This window comes from Rousettus aegyptiacus, unplaced genomic scaffold (genome assembly GCF_014176215.1).
Source record: "Rousettus aegyptiacus isolate mRouAeg1 unplaced genomic scaffold, mRouAeg1.p scaffold_m13_p_3, whole genome shotgun sequence".
NCBI classification, from domain to species: Eukaryota; Metazoa; Chordata; class Mammalia; order Chiroptera; family Pteropodidae; genus Rousettus; species Rousettus aegyptiacus.
In genome coordinates, this window is record NW_023416306.1 from 3,226,923 (window position 1) to 3,252,925 (window position 26,003).

General features: G+C 51.0%; 2 protein-coding genes and 1 pseudogene across 5 annotated transcripts in view; 1 reads left to right on the top strand and 2 right to left on the bottom strand.

Moving 5' to 3' along the window:
• The window catches only part of CFAP77 (cilia and flagella associated protein 77), a 106,696-nt gene extending 103,822 nt beyond the window's left edge, over positions 1-2,874 (bottom strand). Inside the window, exon 1 of the mRNA XM_016133887.2 lies at positions 2,488-2,874. Coding sequence (XP_015989373.1) covers positions 2,488-2,679 — 192 coding nt within the window. The 5' untranslated portion in view covers positions 2,680-2,874. The remainder of the gene's footprint in view (positions 1-2,487) is intronic.
• A 2,369-nt stretch (positions 2,875-5,243) lies between these two features.
• On the top strand, positions 5,244-25,545 carry TTF1 (transcription termination factor 1). 4 transcript variants are annotated; one of them, XM_016133883.2, is made up of 11 exons: positions 5,244-5,327; positions 9,185-10,209; positions 11,457-11,683; positions 12,882-13,067; positions 13,936-14,014; positions 16,683-16,813; positions 18,313-18,547; positions 20,514-20,603; positions 20,759-20,824; positions 24,004-24,089; positions 24,980-25,544. In XM_016133883.2, exons 2-11 carry the CDS (start codon positions 9,203-9,205, stop codon positions 25,159-25,161), a joined length of 2,289 nt encoding a protein of 762 aa, XP_015989369.2. In that variant the 5' UTR covers positions 5,244-5,327; positions 9,185-9,202; the 3' UTR covers positions 25,162-25,544. The 4 variants fall into 4 exon arrangements, 3 of the variants coding, with proteins under 3 accessions (XP_015989369.2, XP_015989370.2, XP_015989368.2); XM_016133884.2 differs by having other exon boundaries at positions 5,286-5,327; positions 9,196-10,209; positions 24,980-25,545; XM_016133882.2 differs by lacking the exon at positions 5,244-5,327 and adding an exon at positions 5,400-6,006 and having other exon boundaries at positions 24,980-25,545.
• LOC118600850 lies at positions 19,434-19,549 on the bottom strand (annotated as a pseudogene).
• Positions 25,546-26,003: the final 458 nt, after the last annotated feature.

Genomic DNA, 26,003 nt, shown 5'->3' on the forward strand with positions numbered 1-26,003 from the left:
AATGAAAAAAGTCCTGATCCTGTTCCGTGGAGAGTGCAGTCTGAGCGACAAACCCCCCAATATGGTGGAATTAATGACTGTTCCTTAGGTGCTGCATTCTCCCGATACAGATGTAACCTTCAGGCTCAGACTTAGCCAGAACCAAAATACACTTCGGTTCCGGTCATCGTCCTAAAGACGCCCGAGGCAGGGGGCTCTCCCGCCTCCACTGTGCACAATAAGAAGGTGCACACGACGCAGGGGTCCGCACACCAGGGCTTGTGAGACTGACATGCCACAGGGAAGAAATCCACAAGCCAAGACTCAACGAGAACTCCAGCAACCTACTATTCAGAAAAGATTTTTTTAAAGGCTCCAAAATCTTGAATATTTTTAATCTTCTCCCGCTCTTGAAAGACAAAAACTCCCAAATTTCTAAATTAAAAACAATATATATTTTTTTAGTATAGGAAGGTGCTTAGAGGGCCAGGAGCCAGTGAGCGTAGCTTCTAACCCAGACTCCTCTGCCAGAACCCCCAGCAAAGAGCCCACCACAGATGGCCCCAGGGTCCCCGCTTGTAAAGGGCGGGGGGAGGTCTGGAAAAGGTAACAGTCAAGGTTCCTTCTCCCTATTAATGTCTCTGCAATTTTTATTTAGGTCAGGTTTTGGTAGGAAATCCTGTAGAAGTGGTTAACTGTGAAACATGGACATAATCTTAACTGCTACAGAAAGTGTCTTGTGGCCCATCGAGAACTGGAAGGGGACAGTAGGAGAGGCCCTCTGGCCCCGGCTGCCCCTGACAAGGGAAGAGCCAGGTGCAGTCGGCGGAGAGCGCCTGGACGGAACCCCCTGCCGCTCTGTCACCACTGGCCAGAGCAGTCCGGACTGCTGTCTCATGCCCTGAAGACCAAAGCCCTGGTCATCAGCGGGTCATCTGCCCATTTTCTAAAGCTAAATTCAGGTTCACAGATCAGGGCTTGACTCTGTCTGGAAGGCTGTTCAGCTAGTGCCACCCAGAGGCCGAATGGTGTCCTTGGAATGCAGTGGGGGAAGCAAAAGGGAAAAAGAAAATTTTACTTACGTGTGTATAGTATACATAGATTACATTTGTATAGCATACATAGACACATGTATGTATATGTTACACACATGTTAGACATATGTGTGTATATACATGCATATACCTATATGTACGTATAGCTTGGGGTGGGCATCACGCACCACTAATTCACCGTAATGACACTCATTTCCTGTTTCGGTAGGAAGGAGTCGGCCACCAGTGACTGCCTGAGTGAAAGCAATGACCTAACATCAAAGCAGATGATCAGAGGTGGGGGACGTGGTTCTCCCCTTGGTCCCAGAATGGTGAACCCCATCTGTCTGTCCCATCTGTCTCATCTGAGAGTGGCTCTTCTCACTTAGAAATAAGTGAAGGACCTTGTTCTATTTTAGGAAGCCGAAGACTGTGGGTGTATAAGATGGAAGGGTGCCCAGTGTGACTAGCCAGCTTCCCCAGGCGCAGGCGCAGGAAGGTACTTCGGCAAAGGCAGGAGAGTCCGTATTTTCGCAGGAACCAAATAACTCGGCCAATTCCAGCACGGTGTTAAGAAAGCCCTGGTTCCGTGCGCCAAAAATCGAAAACTCCCAACGAAAACCCCAGGGCTCTAACCAGGGCCCGGCGTTCTGGTAAATAAATGATTGTTACGAGTCCGTAGTTACCCACCTGCTCCTTCCACCCCCGACACCTGGGGACTGAGCTCATTTTTAAAAACACACTGCCCTCCAGTGGCGCAAGGTAGCTTTGCTCCGTGACTCGCTTCGCGACCGCCAGATCTCAACTTGACTTTTCCTGGGGCCCTGGGAAAAGCGTTGGGTGTTGGGTGACCACCACTACGAGACTAAAGGGAGGGAACGTGCAATAAAAGAGGAGGCGATCTTGTTAGAAACCGCGGTCCCCTCCGAAGGCCGAGGTTCGCGCTTTTTCCTTAGTGCTGTAACCCTGGATCAGAGTTTGATCTGGGGCGATCACGGTACGAAGTGATGCTTCCGGGGGGACACAGAGCGCTCAGCGCACAGCCGCGGCCCGGCGTGCAGGGGGAGGGGCCGGGGCGGCCTGCGCGCTGGGAGCCAGAGAGCGGGCAGGTGGTGAGTCAGGACGTCAAGTCCGGTTGCGGGCGACCTGTCCATCACCCCGCGGGCTCCCCGGCAGGCGCCCGGGTAAACAGCAGCAGCCAACGGTGCCAGGGTCCCGCCGCAAGCACCCTACTCAATCTTCCTAGCCGCTCACTCTAACGAGTGCCACTACTTTGAAGATGAGGAGAGTGAGGCTCAGAGAGGCGATGCCACCTGCCCGTGAGCGCATGGGGGTCCGAGTCTGCCTAGACCAGAGCTGGCTTCGACGCTGCTCTCGGCCCCGGGAGAGGGCTGGACGCAGGGTCACCCCCGGGCCGCGGCGGTGCTCAGTGGGGGGACGAGCGCGAGGGGTGGCGGGCGTGAGGGCGGCTCACCTTGACGATGAGCGGGTTCTGAAACATGGAATCCCGCACGACCCCCAGCCTCTCGTTCTCCATTCCCGGCCGGATGTCGGACACGGTCAGGGGCCGCCGCGGGGGCGGGCAGATGTGGCTGACCGTGCGGCGCACCGGCTGCTTCTTCTTCCGTCGCATGAGGTCCTGACCGGAGCTCTTGGCCTCTGGCATCCTGGAGGTCACGGGGAGTCGACCCGGGGGCAGGATCCGGCGCGCTTCCCAGCTTGGGGGCGGGCGCGGAGCTCCGAGCCGCCCACAGCCAGTCCCGGACCGCACCACACGGACCCCGGGGTGGGCACCGGACGCCGGGCTCCCTCCGAAGCGGGGCGCGGCAACCTCGACCACCCTCTCATTTTAAGGATCCCTAAAGGTTAATATAAGCCCCTCTAGTTCCTCGGAGCGTCTTCCAGGGGCCGCGCTGCCGTTTGGGAAAGGAGAGAAAATCAAGACCACCCCTCAAGGAAGAATGATACGGTCCGTCTCCATGGCGACGGGACGCCAACAGTTCTCGTACAATTCTAGTGTGGATGGATCCCTTTTCTCTCGGGAAGCTATTGGGGGGGCCACCAAAGTGGACCTGTTCAGAGTTTTCTTAAATTGCGTGAAGAAACCCCAAGAATCACCACTTTGTTAAAAGCGACGGGGCGCTAGACGGTCATTTACACTTGCCTTCCAGGCCAAAGATACCCACCCTCCACCCATCCCCACGCCGCTCACCGCCTCTTCCCATTTCTCCTCCCGGGGCCACACACACATGCACACACACACATACACACACGCACGCATGCACGCACGCACGCATGCACGCACGCACGGGACAGAGCGCTAGATGTTCACGATGAACTAGAAATCCTCATTTCAAGCCTGACGCTCCTGCTCATCCATTGAGTGATCTCCTCGAATTAGTCACCCTCTTGGGTCCTCGGTTTTTGCCTCTGTGAAATGAGTAGGGAGAAAAGTCTTGAGTTAAAGAGATCGGCGGTACCCAACTCTGTGCGACAGAATGAAGGGACGGTGAAAAGCCTCAGATCCACTGAATCAGAATATCTGGAAATGGGATCTGGGGATCCCATTGAAAAAACCTCCTCCCTTCCTTCGGGGGCTTTTATTTTGAAAAAGTTCCAAGCTGCAGGAAAGTTGAACGAACAGTACAGTGAAAACCCACGTGAATTTCACCTGGATTCTCCAGTCCTTAGTATTTGCCACATTTACTTTCTCGCTGCGTGTCACACACCCACATTTTGAAAACATCTGCAGACAATATCATATCTGACCCAAAGCACTTCGGCATGTGTCCGCCCTTTACACACCTAACTGAAATGTCATTATCATGTCCATGGGTTTTAATGTGACACGATAATAGTGCCCGGTACACAGTCCATGTGCAAAGTCGGAAATCTGCACTTTTTCAAAGCTTCCCACGTGACTGGCGCCATGTTTTCAGAGCCATGAGCTTGGACGCTCTCTCATCTGCCTTCCAGCGCACACCTTTTGTGGGTTCATCCACCCACCATTATGATCTTCATCAAAGGTGCAAATATCCACTCGGCTCAGGGGGCACCTGAGAGGGGTTCACCACGGAGCAAGCTGCACCGAGGAACCTGCACTTCAAGGCCTTACATTACCAACAGTGGACAACATCGTCACCGCCATTTGCAAAGCAGACCAGACCGACTTCCAACTGCTCAACCAAGGCCTGAAGCAGCCCTTGGGTGGTGACACGTGGGTGTGTATAATGTGTGCTTATGGGTTTTCCAGCCCGCTTCACTTCCGGACTGTCACAGAAGTGCAGGTTGTGCGCTTTTCAATCAAAGCCACTTGGCAGCTGGCTCAGAGGAAGTCAGGTGGTGCGGTGAGGGGCAGGATAGTGGAGGAGCAGAGAAAGCACATTGAATCTTAGTTGGGCCATACAAGTCCCCTTGGACAAGTTAAGCCCTAGTTTTCTGACCCACAGGTGAGGCTGATAACACCTAACAGGATTAAATGAGAAAACAAGGTGTGGATATGGTTATGCAACAGGGCTATATCTACTGGCCCGACTCGATGGCCTGGTGAAAGCTTCACTTATAATCACAGACTAAGTTTCTTCAGGACTCCGTTGAAATGGGAAGATTCCAAGGCCCCTTCTGCCCCATCTAAGCTTCCTATGCATCACACCCGCACTAGCTAGCCGCTGCCCCCCTGACTTCATCGCCTACCAGTCTCCCCCTCATTCACTGCTCCGGCTGCCTTGGCCTTCTTCCAATTCCTCCAGCAACCACATTCGAGGCCTTCGTATTTGCTTCCGGCCTGGAACAGTCTCCCACCTAGAATTTTGTTCGCCCTTTTCATTTAGAACTCAGCTCAAACGTTCCTCCGAAAAGGGCCTTCCCTTCCTGCAGCATTCGCTGTCCCCAGTCACTCTCCACCACATGACCTTGTTTTATTTTCCTTCTAGGGTAATTTGAAATTATCTCGGTTGATTTGTGTGTCATCTGTCTTCCTGGGGTGAGGGAGCTCACCGTCTTGTTCTCACCAGGACTATAGACAGGGAGCAGCAAAAAAAAAACGTGTCGCATAAACGGAATGCACGCGCTACTCAGCAAGTCTACGGAAGAATTCTGTCTCCCTGTCTTAGTTTTAGGCTCACGCTCTATCCCACGCCAGGAACAAAACTGGCAGGCCACCACGCACGTGTCACAGTCGGAGCTGTGAGCACGTCTCTATGGCAGCGGGATGCCGGCGTGATGCCGGCGTGGACCGGAAATTACGTACGACTACTTCCGCTCCACAGCGGCCGCACTTCCGGACGGGGAAAACGGAGGTGCCGCGTTCGGACGGTAGGTTGGAAGCGCTTTTTTGTTGAAGCGGTTTTGGGGCGCGCACGTGTAACTAGAGCGGGTCGGGGGCGGCCCTCGTCCCCCGGGAGCCCCGCCTCCGGCCTGGGGTCACCGGGGACGGGGGCGCGCGCTTTCCCCGCGGCCGCCACCGGCCGGTCCGCACGCTCGGGTCTCCGGGCGCAGAGGGTGGAGAGCAGACCTGCGGCCACGCCGCCCCTCCGCTCCCCGCAGCGCCCGCCCTGGCCGGAGCGGGGCCTCTGTGGCGCTCCAGGCGCCGTGAGGGAATGCGGGCCCGGGCTTGGGCACGTCCCCGCCCGGCGGGAAGCGGCGCGTTCCGAATAAGTGGAGATAAACGCGCGTCCGCTCGTGCCATAGGCGTCGAGCCCTGGGATCCCAGCCCTTGGAGGCCGGTCTTGCTGCATGTGAGCCAAGTGCAGTAGGGAAGCGGCTAGGTCGTCGGGGGACACTGCACGCCAGGGAGACAGGACCCAGCTAAGCCGTCAGAGAGGCCTTCTTAAGCGACCAGTGATAGCGCAGAAAGGTAGCGCGGAGGAAAAGCATTCCGGGCAGAACAAGGTGCTTTTGCAAATTCTCTGCCAGTGAAAAGGCACGTGGTGTATTCTAGGAACTGAAAGAGGGCAGCGTCTCCGAAACCCAGACAGAAATGAGAGCTGGACAGGTAGGACAGACCAGGCCGCATCACAAAGGGCAGGGTGGGTCCGCAGGGTGTCGGGATTTAAGAATACCGGGAAACCATAAAAAGTTTATAGCAGGAGATGACTGACTATATTTAAAAGGTGCTGAGTTCAAGAAACCAGGAGAAGCTTAAGAGGTATTTACAAAATAGAAACCGATGTAAGGTAGGATAACGTTTAAAGGAATCATCACCACCATTCATGGTTGCTAAGAGGTCCCGAAAGATGGGCCAGGACGATGTTTGTTGAATGTGGGGGCCTGAGGGTCACAGGCACTCTTACTTACTGGAGCAGTCTCAGGGGAATCGGGGTGGGAGCCACAAAGAAGTGGGTTAAGAAGTGGATGGAAGGTGAGGACATAGAGCAATTTCTCTATTAAGAAATTTTGCTGTGAATGGGGAGGAAAAGGCAGGTGGGGCTTTAGGGTTAGAGGATGGTCGCCACCTTTGTTTTGTTTCGTTTAAGTTGAAAGAGTCTAGAGATTGTCGAGGTGTTGCTGGGAGGGAGCCAGTGCAGTGGGAGAGAGAGGGGTTACCTGATGGACCGTGATTCCTCTGAGAAGGCAGGAGGATGTTGGGGTCCAGTGGCACACACGTGCCACATGGCCTCTGACAGGAGAAGGGACATTGGTGCCGTAAAAGGGCAAGAGAGAAGGGGGCGGATGCAGGCAGGCTTGCTAGATGTGGAGGGTGACGTATTTCTTGTCTAATGTGTGTGAGGTCATGGCAAGTTAGCCCGCTGCACTGGGAGGGAAGAATGAAATTAGAAGTTTGTTGAGAGGTAAGGAGAGTTGAAATAATGGTTTCAAAAAGAGTGGGCGAGTGAGCTGTCTGGAGCAGTGCTGTCCCTAAAAAACAGAATGCTAGCCACATATGTAATTTGATATTTTTAAGTAGCCACAATAAAAAACATAAGGAAAAGGTGGAATTAGGGATGTATTTTATTTAATAATATCCAAGCTATTATTTTCACATGAAAGCAATATACAAAAATTATGAGACATTTTACTCTCTTTGTTCTAAGTCTTTGAAATCTAGCGTGTGTTTTACACTTGACTGTAATTTGGCCTGGCCACATTTCAGGTGGGCTAGTGGCCCCTGTATTGGACAGCACAGATCTAGAGGGACACAGTTTGATTGCTGAGCAGTGTACAGGTCCCATATATAGTCGGCAGCCAGGTGTTTAGAGTGCTGCCCATCTGGCCAGATGTGAGTTTTTTTTCCAGCCATCCTTAGCAGCTCAAGGGCAGCCAAAAAGAAAGCTTAATTCATTACAAAAAATACTTAATGAGTCTCTCCCCCGCCATGAGCCAGGCACTGTACTAGATGCTGGCACTGCAGTAGTGTATGAGACAGGCAAAGTCTGCTAGACTCTGAGTAGGGAGTCAGCTTGCAGAACTCATCCTTCCTATAGCCGAGACCCCAAAGAGGTAATAAGTAGGTTTCCTTGTACCTCTGGGTGACCTCAGGGAGGAAGACAGCCTTAACCAAAGCTCTAAGTGGCTCTACGGAAGACGAGACTCTGAGGCTGGGGCATTTGGCTCATAGTACAAGTCCTACGTTCATTCATAGTCCCTTGCCTCCAGCCATGTGGTTCTTACAGCTTCTTTACTGCAGAGGAGAAATTAGGGGCCTTCTCTAGAAAAACTGCCATCCAGACGCAAAAGACCACCAATACAGAGCGATCTCCAGAACCCGTTGTAAGTGAAAAATACCAAAATGCAGATCAGAGTACATAGGTACATCTATGAAAGAAAGCAGGGACATAAGAACAGATTATTTTGATGTTTGAACCACATAAATGTGTCACCTTGTCAAAGAGAAATAAAACCTTATAAATGGAAACCCAGAAGCCATAGAGAGCAGGGAGAGGTCTAAGCCATGTTTGTAAAATCTTTTATCAGGCTCGTTTCTCTGACTGTACTTCCGCTCCACACGCACGTGCTTGACGTGAGTGTTGACAGTGGGGCCTCGTTAAACTTCATTCCAACCTATTGTAGAATTGAGACTCTGTTGGGCACTAACGGGGCACATCCAGCCTTCCTCAAAGAGGCGACCTTCTGTTTGAGGTCACTGGACAGTTGACGTCCCCACCGTTCAGACCCTGGCGGCCCTGCACTGTAATGTCAGGGTTCAAGGACGTGGTCTCGGAAAGGTAGAACTACAGACTGCCTTCCTTCTAGGAGGTTCCTTTTTTACCAGGGGAGACAAATATTAAATGACTATGTAAATAACTATATATTTTAAACTACAGTTGAGCTAAATGCTACAAAAAGAGAAATACAGGTTTCTACGAAAGAATATCTTTTGGGGAATGAGCCAAGCCCAAGGCATCAGGAAAATCTTTTTCTTTCTTTTTTTTTTTTTTTGTGATTACTTACTACATTTATATCCTTCAATTGTTTGTTTTTAAACACAAATGAAAGCAATCTATATCCTTATTCTGCACCCTTTTTATTATGAATATTTAAGTATAGATAAAAATATAATAGACACCCTGTCCTCACTACCCCAATTCAGAAATAAAACATTACAAACATAAGAGAAACTGGCTATCTACTTGTCCCTAATCCTTGAATTTGCTGGTTATAATCCCCATACCTATATTCATGGTTTTGTTACAAGTGTATCCATTCACAAAAGACACATAAAATTATTCGTGCCTTTCATATGCATGGTATAATGTATACATTCTTTTAGGGAAAGCTTTCTGAAAGAAGTGATATTCAAGCCAAGCTCAGAGGGATGAAAGGAGGCAGGAGGCAGGGAGGAGGGTGAGGAGGCAGCAGAGATTGTTCCAGAAAGAGGAACCCCAATGCCAGGGAAATGATTGCAGCATGTTTGGGGAACCAAAAAAGTCATGTGCGCTGGAGCCCAGAGTTGGAAAGGAGAGAGAAAGGATGGCGCTTCGAGGGGAACAAGGGCCCGAGCATGCAGGGCACTGTTCTCTGTCAACGACTGTTAACTGTTTTTTAATATGTCATAAAGGCAATGGGACCAGAGTCGATTACAGTGCACCCCCTGTGCATTCAGAATAGCGTAAAATTTATAATCATGATCCAGGCTTGTCAATTGTCATACAGTTTCATTTGTCTGTGATTTTTTTTTTTCTCCTGAAGCTAATGTTTAAAATGCTTTGCAAAAATAAACCATTGTTGTCAAGTTTCCCTATAGGAATAAAATGGAAGGAGACTCGAGCAGATCAGAAATCCACACTCCCGTTTTTGACAAGAAAAAGAAAAAGCATTCTGTGTGTAAGGAAAGGCATCGGCGGCATTCCCATGAAAATTCCAGAGACTCCCCGCTGGCAAGCGAACATTCTCACAAAACGAAGAAGAAAAAAAAGAGAAAGGAGTTTCAGCAAATCATTTCTTCTCCTTTGAAAACATCAGAAATCTGTGATGAGGCTGAAAAGGCCACTTGTACAGTCAAAAAGAAGAAAAAGAGAAGAAATAGTGCCTTGGGGGTGCCCGACGAAACAGGCGGTGTGTACGTCATGATGGATAAAGAAAATATTGAGAGCAGGCCGGAGAATTTTAGAAGGGACGTCGACGTCATTTATGTTGATATGAGCAAGGGACAGAAGTCAACCAGAGAGCCCAAAGCAGAGGAAGCACATTTTGCCCCTAAACGACATGAAAAGGAATCAGAGGCACTGCATAATAAAATCAAGGAGAAAAAGAAAAAGAAGCGTCGGCCAGAAGCTGTATCCCGCGACGCAGACGCAGACGCCGGGTGGGAAGGCCCGCCCCAGCCCGAGCCACATGAGCAGGAGTCCCTGCTTCTCGTGGGCCTGGAGGGCGAAGCCACACAACTGCCAGGGTCTGCCCATAAAAAGAAGTCTAAGAAAAGAAAGAGAAAATTTTCAGGTACCCAGGAACATGAGACACCGGCCGTGCCCGAGAGTCTCGAGAACGTGAACGCTGAAGGATCACACGTGGACCATGAGGCAGGGACCGCAGAAGGCGGGATGGGACCCAGCAGGACCAGGAAAAGGGCTAAGAAAAGAAGACGGAAGTCTTCCGGCAGAAGTGCCCTGCCGTGTGCTGGCGACCCCCCGGGGCGCAGCACCCGCTCCGAGGACCCGCTCTTTGATTCCCTGGAAGGTGATGGTTGCTTGATGGAAGAAAGGGAGAGACCCAGGCCACACGAGGAGGAAACCCAGGCGCAGTCGCAAGAGGTGCAGAGGTAACGCGGGAATGTCGTGCCTTCTGAGGCTGTCCGCCTTTTGTAGGAATTCTGCCCGGGATCCCCCATTTTCAGCTCGCCCACAGTCAGGGGCAGAAATCGTGAAGAGAGGCCACTAAAGGTGCAGGGCGGTGTGCACATGTGTGTGTCTTCACGTGTAAAACAGTCGAGATGAGATTTTCACCAAGAACTATTCCAGCCCTGAAATTCTGTGATGAGGCTCAAAAGGCATTTTAAGCCCCCCAAATTACCCTTGTTTATCTATGTGCGTATAAATGGAAGGAAGGAGGAAGTACTTAGAATGTTACGGGGCCGGGGGAAAACTTCAGTTACGGTTCTCGCTAAGAAAAGAGATTTAGGTATCATTATTTATACAATTATTTAAGGACACTGTCTGATGAATAAATGCAGAATTTTTTTGAACCACTTTATCTCAGTTTCTGGGACTTGAGACGGATATTTTCTCCCCATGTATCTTTGTTAGGTTGTCCTGGCTTAATTAAAATAATTCCAGTTAGAAATGAGAGAGGACAGGGATCCCCATGTCACAGGCTATTGATGACAGTTGCAGCCCCACTCACGACATCCTCGTCTTATCTGGGACATTTCCAGAACGCCAGTCGTGAGGCAGGAATGTCCTAGGACTGTGGTTCTTGGCTCGTGCTGGGCTGTGGGCCATCTGAAAGCCATTGGCCCTTTGCTTAGACAGATGCACACAAAGTGTTTTTCAGCTTCCTAGCTGGTTAGCTGATACAGGTGAACACATTAAAAGTAGATTTGGACATCTGGCAGAGAGTTTGGGGGTGAATTAGTGATGGGTCCATAGAACAGTAGCAAAGGGAAAGGTGTGGCCATTATCGATGACAGTTGAAACAACTGTGACTGTCGAAACTCTGCACGTTGATTTAACTAGTTAGTAACCATTGCTATAAAACTTAACTCGTGGGAAGGGTTGGGAAGAGTTGTCTTGAGTGTCCACAGGGGTAGGAACGGACTCAGTTTTTAGGAAGTCAATACCTCCAACAAAAAAAATTAAGAAGTAATAATGAAGATGCCTGGCGGAGGTGGGCCTAGGGCCGCACGTCTGCCCTCGGGCACGTCCCAGTGTTAGGGTTCCATGGAAAGTTCACACGTCCCCTGCTGAACCACCTCTGGTCTCCGTGAGAGTTGTCTCAAGAAAGGGATTTGGAAGCTCTCAGGGCGAGTGATAATGTTAATCAATCCAGCTTTCCCCACCCTGCCCCCAGGTTCGAACCTGCAGATGAAGAAGAAAGCAACTTGGAGTCGGCCAGAGATTCCGAAGCAAAGCTCTCCTCGGAAGAGCCGAGAGACTCGGACGGTTCGGACGTGGACCTGGATTCCGCCGTGCGGCAGCTCCAGGAGTTCATCCCCGGCATCAGGGCGCGGGCCGCCACGACCATCAAGCGCATGTACCGGGACGACCTGGGGCGGTTCAAAGAGTTTAAAGCGCAGGGTGAGCCGGGAGGTGGGAGGTGGTGGCGCCCGCCACCTCTCTGTGTGCGTAGCAGCTTCCAGCTCCGTCTCCTTCCAGAATTGCCCGAGTCGAAAGCTTGGCCAAACGGACCGTGCAGGTTTTCCTCTTCTTTGCCCAGCTTCTGTTGGAGGAGGCGGGGAGGAGTGGGGCTGAGGGGACCCGGTACCCCGCAGACCGAAGCCGATCCTGGGAGGGGAGGAGCGGGAGGGGCAGGAGGTCGGTTGGTCGCAGCACTGGGGAGCGTACAGAAGTGAAATAAATCGAAACACGTTAGCGTCATCGACAGAGAAGAGGTGTGATTCTTCCCTCAGGATATTGATTTGAGGGGGAGCTGATTGAGCGGTTTCAAGCAAGGTCCAGTGTGGTCTCCTTGATTTCACTGTACAGAACCTCCCAGAAAGCTTGTCGGATTTCAGAGTAAAGTACGAGTGTAAGGCTGTGTGCTACAGATGAGCAACATTACCGAGTGCCCAACAGCACTGGTCACTAGACAAGTGAGAAAAACACAATTCGTAGAGCAATATCTAAAAATAATCCCATTTTATTTGTATATCCTGTGTCAACATTTTTATGAGCGCGTCTTTTATAAAAGGTGTTTTAAAATAAGCAAGAATAGAAAAATATGGCACGTAATGCAGTCGGTGCATAAGGAAGCTTGAGCGCTTCGAGCTACAAAGAGAAATAGAATGTCAGCCGCAATGACACCGTCACCCCTGCCCCTGATAGCTGTGCACAGAGACTCTCCACAGGTGTCCCTGTCCGTGCCCGCCAACTCCCAGGGCCGCCTTGGGGCGAGCAGCGTGACAGGAGAGTGCAGGGGGACTTCCCTCCCTCAAACTTTTATCTCAATACCGTTTGGATTCTTAATGAATGTGTATTACTTTTTAATTTATAAATGTAATTTTAAAAAGAGATCGATGAATCAGGAAAGGTCACTTGGGAATGGGTGACCGGGGAAGACTGGGAGAAGAACTTGGCTTGAGCTGACCGCTGAAGGAAAGCCGAGTTTCCAGGGGGCCGGGGGTGGGGACTTGGGGGGCCTGGGAGAGCGAGTGTCAGGGGCATGGGGAGGGGCTGCTCCCCGGCAGGGAGGGGCTGGCTGGCAGACCCTGTATTGAGATTGTGGGTTGGCTTTTATTTATTTACAATACCTGCTTTCTCTCGGCCCAAATCCTAGGTGTCGCCATCAGATTTGGCAAGTTTTCCGTAAAGGAAAATAAGCAGTTAGAGAAGAACGTGCAGGAATTCCTCTCGCTGACGGGAATCGAGACCGCAGACAAGCTGCTGCACACGGACAGGTACCCGGAGGAGAAGGCGGCGATCACCGACCTGAAGCGCAGGTTCGCGTTTCGGCTGCACATCGGTGAGTGGAGGGCGCTCCGGCCCGTCGCCGCGAAGGGGATCCGGCGACGGGTGACCACGGCGGGCATCCGGCACAGCGCCGGCGTGTCGGCTGCTGCCGCGCCTGGCGGCCTTACCCGCAGCCTGTGTTTCGGGGCTTTAGGGGTGTGCTCATGCCTCCCAAGGATAGTGCTTTACAGATTTTATGAAGAAATAAGTGACCGGTTTTTGGCTTTCACTCGGTGATAACTACTGTTCTGCATGACGTGTCCTTTGCGTTTACTGCACAAAGCACAACGTCCCGTGCACCGGGGTCTCTAAGCGTGTTAGGTGCGGCCGTGTCCGTGCTTGCAGCCGAACCTTCCTCCCGGAGGTGATGCTTGGACAGTCGGAAGGCCAAGAAGCGATACAGGACTGGACTAGAAAGACTCTTGACTTTAAAGAGGATAGTTTCCTGGGCGTCCTCTGGGATGCACCAAGGACCACAGCGCAGTGAGCGCAGTGGGAGTTCATCCCACCTGCAGAGTGGAGACCCCGGGAAAGCGTGTCTCTTCATCTGTATCTTACAGAGAACTGTTGGTGTGTGTACCCCACCATAGCCTCCCTTCCTCTCTATTCAGATTATGTTAAAATTACTTTGCCTTATAAGGGTCTTTTCCATGAATTTCATTGACCAGAAGCTGGAGCTTCTACATACTAACATCCAGTTTTCAGAGATCTCCAAGGAAACTGGTGATTTTGTGCATCCGCTCCCCAAGACCCTTTCCTGTAGGACACGGGAAATCCCAGCCTGACCGTGGGTCCAGGGCAGTTAGTGTCTGGGCTCCTTAGTCGAGACCATACTTCATGCCATGCTCAGTGCCCCTCTGAGCCCTCCCTTCTGCCCTCAGGTAAAGGCATCGCCCGGCCCTGGAAACTCGTGTACTATCGAGCGAAGAAGATGTTCGACATCAATAATTACAAAGGCAGGTAAGAACGAAGTCTGAGCAGCTGCACACAGGATGTTTTTCTAGTCTGTGCTGATACTGAAGATCTTGAAAACAACAGATTAGAAGTAAAAAAAAGTCATACATATTTCTGCGTGTGAAACCAGGCGAGCGTCTGTTCTCAGCTGGGTGTCTTCAGGACCCGTCGCAGTCCCCACCCCTTTAATCTTTGATGACCGCTCCCTTTCTAAATCCCCAGCCTTTCCTTCATACTTTCGTTTTAACTCTCAGCACACTGTGCTTCTCTCACTGCTCCTTAGGAGGTTTGCTCTGCCCCCCCCCCCCCGTAAGGTCCCTTTAAACCCCGACAGCCTTTCTCAGATGTTCCCGTCAGCACTTGGCCCAGTTCTTTGGGTTTTCAGTGAATACTTAGTCTGAGGTCATCTAAGTGTGATTCAGTGTAAATTCAACGCCAGGTGCTTATGTATTGATGGTCATTCTCTCCTCCCTTTTTTCCTAGATAAAATATGCAAGTATAGTTTGTTCCCAACATTCCAAATAGAACAAAAGTCGGTTAAGTGTCAGATGTGGCTAACTTAAGCTTTCTGCTCAAGGACAGGGATGAGCAAGAAGGCTCTGGCCCCAACCTCTGTGGACCCAAACAGCAGCCACTGGCTCGATGACTTGGTCTCACTCTGGGGGACGAATTTAGTAAATCCAGCAGGCCCAGCTGAGTTCCACTGAGCTACGTGACTTAAAAAGACATACGTGTTACCCAAATTTCAAGCACTGGTTTCTTTTTTAAAAATGGTTACCCAAAGGAGTAAACCCTGAGTAGAGGAAAGGTCCCCCATGCAGACCGCCCTCTGCCCTGCCCTCTTTCCCAAGCCCCAGCGTTAGACAGCCTAGGACACGACTTTAAGGAAATGTACTAAAGAGGACATTCAAAATGGAGCGTAACGCTTTTGGGGAGCGAATGATGGAGGCTGAGGTAGCGCTTTTCTATCCGTGACGGAAGTGTGGGGGTGAAATTTGTAGAAAAATCAAAGCTTGTCATTCTAATGCTAAAGCTCATTCCTTTGTTTGCACCATATTATTTGTGTCATGGTGACCGTTTACCTATAGAATATTTTTCCAACTTAAGGAATTCTTCACTGAAAAAAAATGTAGAAAGTCAAAAATCAAAGAATTTTAGGGCTCCTGGGGGCTTGTAGGTCACTATCCCTGTTTCCTCAATTTTGTACACTCAGTTTCTCTCCGACGTCCTCGTTTCTGTGGCTCCAAGGGTGCCTTCAAGTTTTTTTTTAAATCAGAAAGACCCAGTTTGCCTTGAGAAGGAAACCACTAGAAAGCACAGTTCCTGATAGCGAAGGATCACGCGTCTCTGTGCTCTGCCTTTGTCAGCGAGTTCCTGAGAACACTAGGATCCTGTGTCTGGAACTAGTTCTGGACCGCTGTCATCAGAAATGGTTAGTGTTTTACTAGGGCTTCTTTTGTGTTCCATTAGTGATAGCATAAAGCCCCACTTCCTGCCCGCACAGTGACGAATTCTAGAATGTCGGAAAGATTGCCGTCGCTTCTCTTGAACATAAGGTGTTTAACCTCAAAATTCACTCACGTTATGGTCTTTGTTTTAGTTCTTTAACATATTCGTCTTTACGTGGCATTAATCTACCTTAGATTCCTTAGGTTCATTTTCGTGTTAAGCCATTTGTCAGTTTTGTTGAACGTCTGTCATGCATTGCATATTTTGGATACCACGTGGAGAAAACGCACAGGGTCCCTGCCCTTGGAGGACTTCCCCTCCAGGACTGTGCCGTCCGTTGCAGTGGCCACCAGCCTCGTGTGGCCGCTGAGCACTTGAAATGTCCTTCCAAATGGAGATGGACTGTAGACTACACGCTGGGTCAAGAAGAAAGTGAAATATCTCATCAGGACTTTTGGATACTGGTTACACGTTGAAGTGATTGCATTTGTCATATATTGGGTTAAATAGATTATTAAATTAGTTCATTAAAACTAAATAAAATTAATTTTTACATGACCATTAGAACATTTTAAATGACATGTGGCTCGTGTTACATTTCTGTGGGACAGCCGTGGTCTAGAGGAAGAGACAGGTAAACAAGGGAACCCCTAGGTGTGGAATCACAGGTTGTGACAGGTGCAGAGGGAGAAGCAGCACCTTCTCCAGGAGAGAACAGGGGACCCAGAGCTCAGGGAAGCCCTCGCTGAAGACGCGCGTGTAAGGCACCCGGAGAGCTTGCAGGGGCTGTTGGGGCAAATGGGTGAGGTAGGCCGTTTCCACCACAGGTACACAGGTACTCTCTGAGGGGAGAACGGCCTCAAGGCCGCGGGGCTGGGCTGTGGGGAGCGCCCGGCTTTGTAGGCACGTCGGGAAGTCTGTTTCATTGTGCGTGAAATGCAGAGCGTCGGGGACTTGGGCGGGGACCATCCTGACCCGGTTATTTGCTCTGTGCTGCGTGCCGAGCCGGACCTCTGGCCCAGGACCGTGGCGGTTGAGGCATTGGGTGACCGCACTGGGATGCCAGGACGGGCAGTGATGGGGACTCTGGTCGCGGGTCGGCCTGGCACTGAAACGGTGCCCGACGGCCACCCGGTGCAGCTTCCCAGGACTGCAGTGCACCGCGATGGGAACCGCTTTCATCTCGTGGTTAATTCAGAGCCGTAATGCTCTCCCTCCCTCTCAGGTACAGCAAGGGAGACACAGAGAAGCTGAAGATCTACCATGCCCTCCATGGCAACGACTGGAAAAAGATCGGGGAGTTGGTGGCTCGAAGTAGCCTCTCCGTCGCCCTGAAGTTCTCCCAGATTGGCAGTGGTAAGTTGTGGTCTCCGCTGCCCACCCGGTGCATGAACAAGCCTGACAGGCCGCCGGCTCCCGGCAGCCGGTGCCGCAGGCCTGTCTCCTGAGACAGCCGACGTTCCCTGAGCCGTTCTCCGTGCCGACGCCCTTCACGTCTCACGTGTGCTGTGGAGCCATGCACCCGTGTTCATAAGACTGACCATGACCACAGCTCGGTTCCGTAACTCCCAGCGCGACTGTGACTGTCAAGGGGACCCACACCCGGGAAGCTGGTGGGGGACGGCCCTTCCCCAAGGTGGCATGGGCGACTGCGGCAGGGCGGGGTGCCGTTTAGTCGGCCCGTTAGTGTTGGCGACCAGCAGTGGTGAGCTCTAGTCTCCTCATGTTGAAAATCCCCAGCAGCCTCAAGGAGACGGTCTGTAATCGGCGTTCCCCTGAGCACGGGGCTCACGTGCTCCCGCCACGCGGGCAGAGCAGCGCCGCGGCCGGCGTCGTGTGGCCGGCGCGTGGGGGGCCCTGGGTGCGTTGGAGACTGTGCCTTTCCTGCCACCAACTCCAGCCACCGATGCCGTGCGAAGACTCAGTGAGGCCAGTCCTTCCGGTTTCTGAGCAGTAAAGCAAAAATCCGGATTTTCACGCGTGTGCAAAATCTAGCCATCTTCTTCCCTTGGGATTATTTTGATTTTTAAATACTCATCCAAATCGTGATTAGGGCAAAAATGACAACAGCGCTCCGTGGGCCAAACTGGAGGTCCTTGCCGGCCTCTGGTTTGCGAGTTCTTCCCTAGCTTGACCGCACATCTGGACGAGAAGGGGGAGCGGTAGAGGCTTCTGTCACCTCACAGACCAGTGGCTCCGGAGAGTCTCGGGCGCCTTCACCGTCAAGTGCTGCGGCGCGGTCGCTGCAGCGATTATTCCAACACTAGGAACCCCCGGGGAGACTGTACGTAATGTGACAGCCACCTGGTCATATTCGTCCCATCAAAGTTCATGCGGGAGACGTGACTCTCAGAAACAGGAAGATCAACTTTTTTGAAGTTAAAAAAAGATATTGCTTAAAAAAAAGCCGTGGCTTCCTTAGTAGTTTCATTTTAACTTGCACCTAACTGTGTTCGACAGTTTTATGTTTGTGTAATGGGGATGTTGCCTGTTACCTTTGAAAAACGTCGGGTTTATCTTCTTCAGACTTTATTTTTTTAGTGCAGTTTTGGGGTCACAGTAATATTGGGAGGAAGGTACAGAGATTTCCCATATACCCCCAACCCCACATGCACTGCCTCCCCGCGCTCAACGTGTCCCACGAGAGGGGTACGCTCGTTACAGTCCATGGACCTACGCCGACGCGTCCTAACCCCCCACAGTCCCTCGTGAACTTCGGAGTCATCTGGATGGCCTGCATTTTCTGGGTTCAGGCACATGTGATGACATGCGTCCATCATTACGGTCTCATTTTCAATACTGTATTTGAAAGCAAATAGATTAGCAACTGTGAGACCGTCCTTTTATGTCTATAGAAAGAAATCACGGTGCCTGGAGTAAGACGGAAACCCAGAGGCTCATCAAGGCTGTCGAAGAAGTGATTCTGAAGAAAATGTCCCCCCAGGATTTAAAGGAGGTGGATTCTAGACTCCAAGAAAACCCCGAAGGCCGCCTGTCAATCGTTCGGGAAAAACTATACAAGGGCATATCTTGGGTAGAAGTAGAAGCTAAAGTGGAAACGAGAAATTGGATGCAGTGTAAAAGTAAGTGGTAAGTTTTACAGCTTCTTATGTCGATCTCAACACGACCCCCGCCCGCCCCAGTCTCTGTAGCGTGGGTAGGTTTGTGAGGTTCCGGAGACCATCTGCGTGACCAGCACGTGGAAAGCCTTCCATGTCGAGAATGGTTGCTGCTCCAGCCACTTCAGGGTCAACATCTGGTTGAAGTCAGCACTTAGCTCGCCCTGATTCATCATACAGCTTCCTCATAAGGAACCCAAGCTTTTGAAATGCTGAACACTGATTGGTTTTTTCACTCTACCCCTTTCTAAGTCTTTTAGTAAAACAAGGTAGTTATCTGTTTGCCGCATCAAAAAAAAAAAAAAAAAAAACCACAGGAGAGAAAACACAAGCATGGTGATCAGTAACAGCTTAGCCTTTTCAGATTTGCTTTCTCATTCTGTGGTTCCTCTGTCTTCATCTAAAGCAAGGTGGTCCTACTTTTCATCTTAGAACTTCTCAGGTGTATCCACCACGCAAAAGTCTTTTCAATCCTGATCTTGCTGCATGTTCTTTGCCCGATGCAACTTTTCCCAGCCGTGGTGGGTGCCTGGGCTGGTCCTTGAAGCCGTGGTCCTTCAGCCACGACGCACACATCATCCCCAGAGGGAGCTCAGTCACCCTAAATATCAAATAAGAATGAAATCAAGTGGGCGTATTTTAAGTTAAAAGCAAACTCCTAGGTCACACTGTTGATTGTTGATGTACTGTACAATTCTGTTGTAGAGTATTTGTTTATTTTAATAGAAGACGACTCTCAGGGGAATCAGTCCCAAAGAACAGATCATGTTTTGGGGGAAGAGTGTATAAGCTGGAGGAACCAGAGCCCTTTCTACCCCTCCATTTTATTTTTTATTTTCTTTATTTTTTATTATTTGTGCCTACAGCACCTGGTCTTCCTGGGTGGTCTCCCATCCAAGTACTAACGGGGCCCGGCCCTGCTTAGCTTCCGATATTAGACATCGGGCTTGCTCAGGGTGGCATGGCTGTAGACCATGGACCATGGCTACACTGGGATGTGAACCCAGGACCTTCTGCGTGTAAAGAGACGTGCTAACTGCTACACTGTGGAACCACATCCTCTATGGCTCCATTTTAGACCAAAAAATGAGTGGGTTATAAGCCGCGTTTGGAGGACGAGCTGTCAGTGTTAAGGGAAATGGTGGAGGGAAATCTGCTTCAGAACCAACACGGTTAAATAGCATTCAAGACTTTCTCTTGAACTTGAAGGAAAAACTAGGATTCTTGTAGCCCGAACATGTGTTTACTTTGTGTAACATCGCAATGGCCTCAGGCGGTGCGGTGCAAGCCGGCGCAGACGGGCCGCAGCAGTCTCTGCCGTGTGTCATGTGTCCCCCTTAGCGGAAGGGAAAACGGAGCGGCCAGCGATTGTCCGCCAGAGCGGGACCATCTTTTCTGTGCAAGATAGGTACTTTTAAAATATCTGAAATTGGGTTGCTCCTCTCGTGAAGAACTTCAGTCAACCCTTTCCTTCAGCCATAAGCTTTGAGCCTTAGAGAAATCGTATCATTTATCACTCTACTAAATTTGTCATAGTTGGTGTTCCAACAGCTGGCAGTGTTAAAAGAGCAATAGCCAGCTGTTTTATAAACAGTCGAAAAAAAATTGAGTTTATACAGTGTCCTTTAGTGCCCGCTAATGGGCTTGTTCTTTGTTCTCCCTTTTCAAAACGATTATGGAAACGTTCTAACAACAAACGTGGAACTCCTTGTATTCATCATCCAGTTTCAATAGCCGTCAGCTTTCTACCATTTCCTATCCTTTCGCACTTTTTTTTTTAAATAAGGGTATTCTAGGTGGTGGTGAACGTTAGCAGTGATGAGCTGCAAAGTAAGAAAGCGGTTCTGAAAAAGATAATTTAGATGAGAAAAAATGTAGGAAATTTTAATAGAAACTTTGCCTTTGAAAGTAAACTATTTTCCTTTCTTTTAATGCAGGACGGAAATTCTAACCAAGAGGATGACAAAGGGTCGGGACATCTACCGAGGCCTCAACGCCCTGCGGGCCAAGATCAACCTGATTGAAAGGTGCAGAGTCGGAAGCGCCTCTCTTCTCCCTGTTTTTCTCTTGAGCCGGAGAGTAGCTGTTAAGTGGCAGAATCTGCAGTAGGGTCGCCAGGGTCCATGGAGATGTCCATCGTGCTGATTTTTGGTTGAAAACTTAATTTTATGTTTTCTCATAGGTTGTATGAAATCAATGTGGAAGATGCTAACGAAATAGACTGGGAAGACCTTGCCAGTACCATAGGGTAAGGCTCTTTGCTTAATATTAATATGTTAATTAAAAGATAACATGCGACTTTTAATAAATGACTGCCTGTGGGACTCTGAGGAGCAGGGCTGAGGTTCGTGCAGTGCGTGGAACCCATCTCGAAACTGCATCCCTGTCTTTTTGTATTTGGAACCCCCCACTGTGTGTACTGGACCAAGGAAACCCGAGAGCCTCTCCCCCCTCCGCACCCCCCGCCGAAGATGCCCGAGAAGAGCGAATGAAGCGTGGGCCGCGGCTCCTGGGGCTTCGCGGCGCTCCCGGGATGAGAGCGGGCGGGCAGCCCCGCCTCGCCGCCGCCCGTCGCCGCCCGTCCTGCCGCAGCGTCCTCGTCACCCTTCCGTCCCTCTCCGCTCCCTTCTCCGAGGGAGCAACACTTTCCCCTAACCATTTGAGAGGTGGCAGAGGACAACACGCCCTGAAAAAGTGACCCAGGACGGTTATCGTGCTGGGAAAAGCCGACATCGACACGATGCTGGCCGCCGACCGTCACGTTCAAGCTTCACTGCTTGTCCCAACGATGTCGCTTACATAGCCTTTTCCTCTTGATTTAAGATCCAGTCCAGGGTCGCACGCGGCATTTAATTGTCCTGTCTCCTTAGCATCTTTCAGCCTGTAAAGTTCTTCTGCCTGTGTCTTTGATGGCATTGAGATGTGGAAGGACACAGGCTGCTTAGCTTGTGGACCCTCACCCTGGGGTTCGTCTGGTGTTTCCTCCAAATTAGGCGAGGGTTTTGTGTGTCAGGCAGGAACATGACAGACGAGGCTATGTCCCTGTCACCGATCACACTGCATCATGAGGCATGTGCTTCCAATTTTGATCTTCTGGCTCTGGGGGCATCCGCCACGTCCTCGCAGTATGACATACACAGTTGCTCTGAGTAACACTGTTTTTGTTGGTGGTAAGAAGGCCGTGGGGAGGTATTTTGAGACGACACGAAGATCCTGTTCCTCTTCTAGCTCCTCGGTAGTTTCACTGTGCCGCTCATTTGCATTTCTCATCTGAGCCGTGAGACCGAACTTTCCCATGTTTGTGATCTCGTGTATAATCGCTTACCTCTGCTGCGAGCCTTCGTCGCTGCAGCCCTTGCATTTTGAACCAGTTCCTGCGACTAAAGAGAAAGGCCACCTCCCCCAGTGTCTACACCGACTGCTCCGTGAGGGAGGGGACCTGGCCCGCCACGCAGTCCCTGTGAGCAGAGCGATTTGAGCGTCGTGAGGTGCAGGGTTGGGGGCCTTTTGGAAGTGCGGGTGCTGAGGGGTCGTTTGGCCTCCAGTTGTGAGAGGGTGGGCGGCGGAGCGAGGCCGTTGCTGTGATGTCGTGGCTGACCCGGGGTGGAGGGTCTGCGCTGGGTCTGGTGGTCAGTCGTTTACACCTCGGGACGTGGCCAGAGAGCAGGCTGTCCTCTTTTCCTTTTTAACTTGTGGGACTAGAATCTTGCAGTGACAGGCCGTGGCAGGGTCACAGACATGTCCCCGTAATTCCAAACCCTTGCCATTCTAGCTCCCCCAAGGAGTGGGGCACCCCACCCTTTAGCGTCATGGGTTCCTGAGAAAGTGACAGTGTCAGGCACTGTGAAGGACGCTCTGCGCCCCACCAGCTCTCACCCCGAGAGGCGTTTCTATTGACAAATCCCTCCCTCTGTGTTATCAAAGCACTTTTTAAGAATCTGACTTTTCCGATCAATTTTTGTGTGCTTTGTGACATTGCTTCAGATCACGTGATTTCTTAAATTCAAATGGGTTTTGCATGATTTTAAGTAAAAATTAAACATGTATTTAAAAATGACTTATTAACTTAAAATTTATAAATGTCAAAGCATAGAGATAATGGCATCTAGTCAAATACTGTTTGAAATAACACGTTCCCAAAGTTTTAATAATGAATTGAAACAGTGAAAAAGAATTAAAAGTCCAATCTCTTCAGATTCTTAAAGCCTCCCTTGTGAATTATTTAGGCAGAATTGAAAGTAAGCATCGTCACCTAAGGAGGTATAGCACCTGTGTAGTTTGAAAACGTCCAGATCACTTGCCGCTCCTTCTCATAGCCTGAGCTCGGTTTGCAGGACGTCACGCTGGGCGCACGGCAGTGTGGGAGGTGGGACGATGGGGCAGCACCATGCCCTAGAACTTGGGCTTTGCAGCCAGGCCGAGCTGGCGGCGAGTCCTGGCGCTCATCATTCAGCCGCCCCTGGCAGGCCGTGCCCTAACTCGTCTCGGTGTCCTCATCGCACAGTGGCGTAGTAGGGCCGCAGTGAGGACAGATGGGGATGATGCATGAAAGAGTCTTCGCCCGGTGCCTGGCACGTGGGGTGGGTTCTGCTAGCAGTTGCCGTGATGAAGAGGTTGAAAGAACCCCATCACCTTTTACCTCTGCGTACTTAACAGATAAAATGATCCACTCTGATCATTTTAATGGCTAGATTAGTTAATTATTAAAAACGTGTAAGTCGTGCTTTTATGGTTCCAGAAAAAGCGTAGGACAGGAAGTTCGTGATTTTCTCTTTGAAAGCAAGTTTAGATTTGGTTGTTTCGATCTTACTGTACATTAAAAATGTATTTGACTCGTGAAAACATCATCAGCGTCTGCTGTTATTAGCTTTGCACGATAAAAACTCAGGATGCGCGCCTTGAATTGTGATGAACGTATGTGCCCTAAGCGTAGTGGTTGTGAGTAGGATTTGGAGGCAGACCACCCAGCCGTCCCGGCCCTACCGCTCGTTATCTGTAAGGCCTTGGACAATTTCTCTATGGCTCAGTGTCCCCATCCCTGAAGTGAGGCGTTAGGGCGGTAGCCTCCGTGCGGAGCGGTCACGAGGGTCGTTTCTCGCTCTGTGAAAGTGCTTAGGGCAGGGTCAAGTGCAAGGTAAGCGTCAGCACGTGTTAGCCAGTGTTATATTTCGCCTACCGACTATTAATTTAGATTATTCTGATTTGAACAGGTTCCATCTTATACTATTAATTTTCTTTGTGTGTGTGTGTGTGTGTTAAGTACATGCACGATAGCTTTCTGTAAGTTTCTGTCACACGTTTACAGACATGGTTTCGTGTTCAGGATCAGGAAAGCTGCTCATTTTAATTGGTGTACTTAGTACATAGTACGGAGATGACCAATTTTTACACTGATGCTCACTTTTTTTTATCTTTTTCTTTCTAAAGTGATGTTCCTCCATCTTACGTTCAAACAAAATTTTATAAACTGAAAGCTACCTGTGTTCCATTTTGGCAGAAGAAGACTTTTCCAGGTCAGTATTTTCAATATTCGAATAGTCGAGAACACAGCGTGTGATGCCACATACTAGGTAGTGACCTAGGACACGCAACTTGACTTCTGGGAGCCTCAGTTTCTTTAGTTACAAAGTGGTATAAACTGGCAAATTATAATCCCTACCTGACAGGACTTTGTGCAGTACTAAAGGAGATGACGAGCATGTAACCTGTGGTCCCCAGGGTGCAAGCACTCACCAAATAACCGTGCGTGTCTCTGGGTCACTGCCATGTGCACACGTGCGCACACGATGCTTGCCGACCTGCACACACTCATGCTGCACGCATGCACACACGCGTTCCAGAGAAAGCATTGGTGTCCGGTGTCTTCTTTGCAGCCATCTGTGGGTGGCTTAGTATGTAATTCCCAAACCCAGATCATCACAGTCACGCGGGGACTTGCTAAACGTACGTAGCTGGGCCTCACCCCACCCATACTGACTGCTGGCCTCCAGGTTGGGGTCGGAGACTAGATTTTCCTCTCGCAAGCTCACAAGAGACCCCAGCGGTCTGCACAGGACCAGTGTTTGGGGGACGTTGCCCCGCAGTGTGTGATGGGACACCTCTTGCATTCAGCGGGCATCGCGTCCTGGGTTTGGGTCCTGGCTTGGCCCTGATTAAGTCTCTGACTCTGGGCAAGTTTCGTGATGTTTCGTCATGCCTTGGTTTCTCCTTGGAAGAGCGGGTTCGTGGCAGTGCCTGCCCAGAGGGTTTCTGAGAGGATGGCGTGAGTGAGTCAGGGTGAGGCAGCGAGGACGGGGTGTGCACGTGGCAGTGGCAGCACAGGGCCGTCGGCGGCGCCCTCCGTCCCTTGACCTTGGGAAGGGGCTTCGTACGAATCATCTCAACACTAAACCTTTTTCTTCAGAGATTATAGACTACCTTTATGAGACGAGTCTGCCTTTGCTCAAAGAGAAGCTGGAGAAGAAGAGGGAGAAAACGAGCTCGGAGGTGCAGACCCCTGCTGCGCCCAAGCGCGTCTTCCTGTTCCGAGACATCTTTTACTGTGACGACGACAGTGAGGGAGAGGACACAGGCGAGAAGAGTTAACGGGCCGGTCCTGTTCCCTGTCCATTTTCCAGGTTCGGTCGTATTTATATACAGGTGTCAGTAAAGCCATCGTCAGTGTTGACGTTTGTTAAGGAGACACAAGGAAGGGTGCGAGAACGACACCTCGTGTGGCGGGGACCTGGAAACGGACTAACGCCCGCGGCGGGGTTTGTTGGACCGCGGAGCGGAGCGCGTGCGTTGATTTAATGCCGCGGCACCGGCACGCGGAGCAGCTGACGGGTTTCGGGCAGCCGTGTCCCAGGCGCCGCCGACGCAGCGGGGCCGGCGCCGCGTCCCGCACACGTTTCGTCACGCGGGGCCACCCACGCGTGCGCGCAGCGGGAGAGCGTGGGCAGGTCCGCGCGCGCCGTGCCCGCCCCGCGTGCGTGTTAGGGGAGCGCGGGAGGGGGCCGGAGGGGGCCGGAGGGGGCCGGGAGGGGGCCGGAGGGCGGAGGGCGCCGGTGGGGGGGGGGGGGGAGGCCGCGGCCCTGCCCTCCCCTCCCCGCGCCGCTTTCGGCTCCCCTGTGCGCGTCACACGTCTCGTCCTCCCAGCGCCGCGCCGGTATTTGAAGACGTGGCTTTCACGCACGATGCCCTCGCGCAGCCAGTCGCTGACTATCTGCTGTTCAGCTGACAAAAAAGAAAAACGAAACATTTGCGCCTCGGGCACAGCTCACGCCTTACGGAATTGCGAGGATAATTTTCGGGGCGGGCTGTCCCATCAGTCAGGAAAGCAAAAGCACTCCAAACACAGAAGGATTTAACGTAAGGCTTCAGGGTACACAGTCGTTACACAGGACGAAGGGACACACGGGAAGGGTGAACTACCCAGCCGCGGGGCG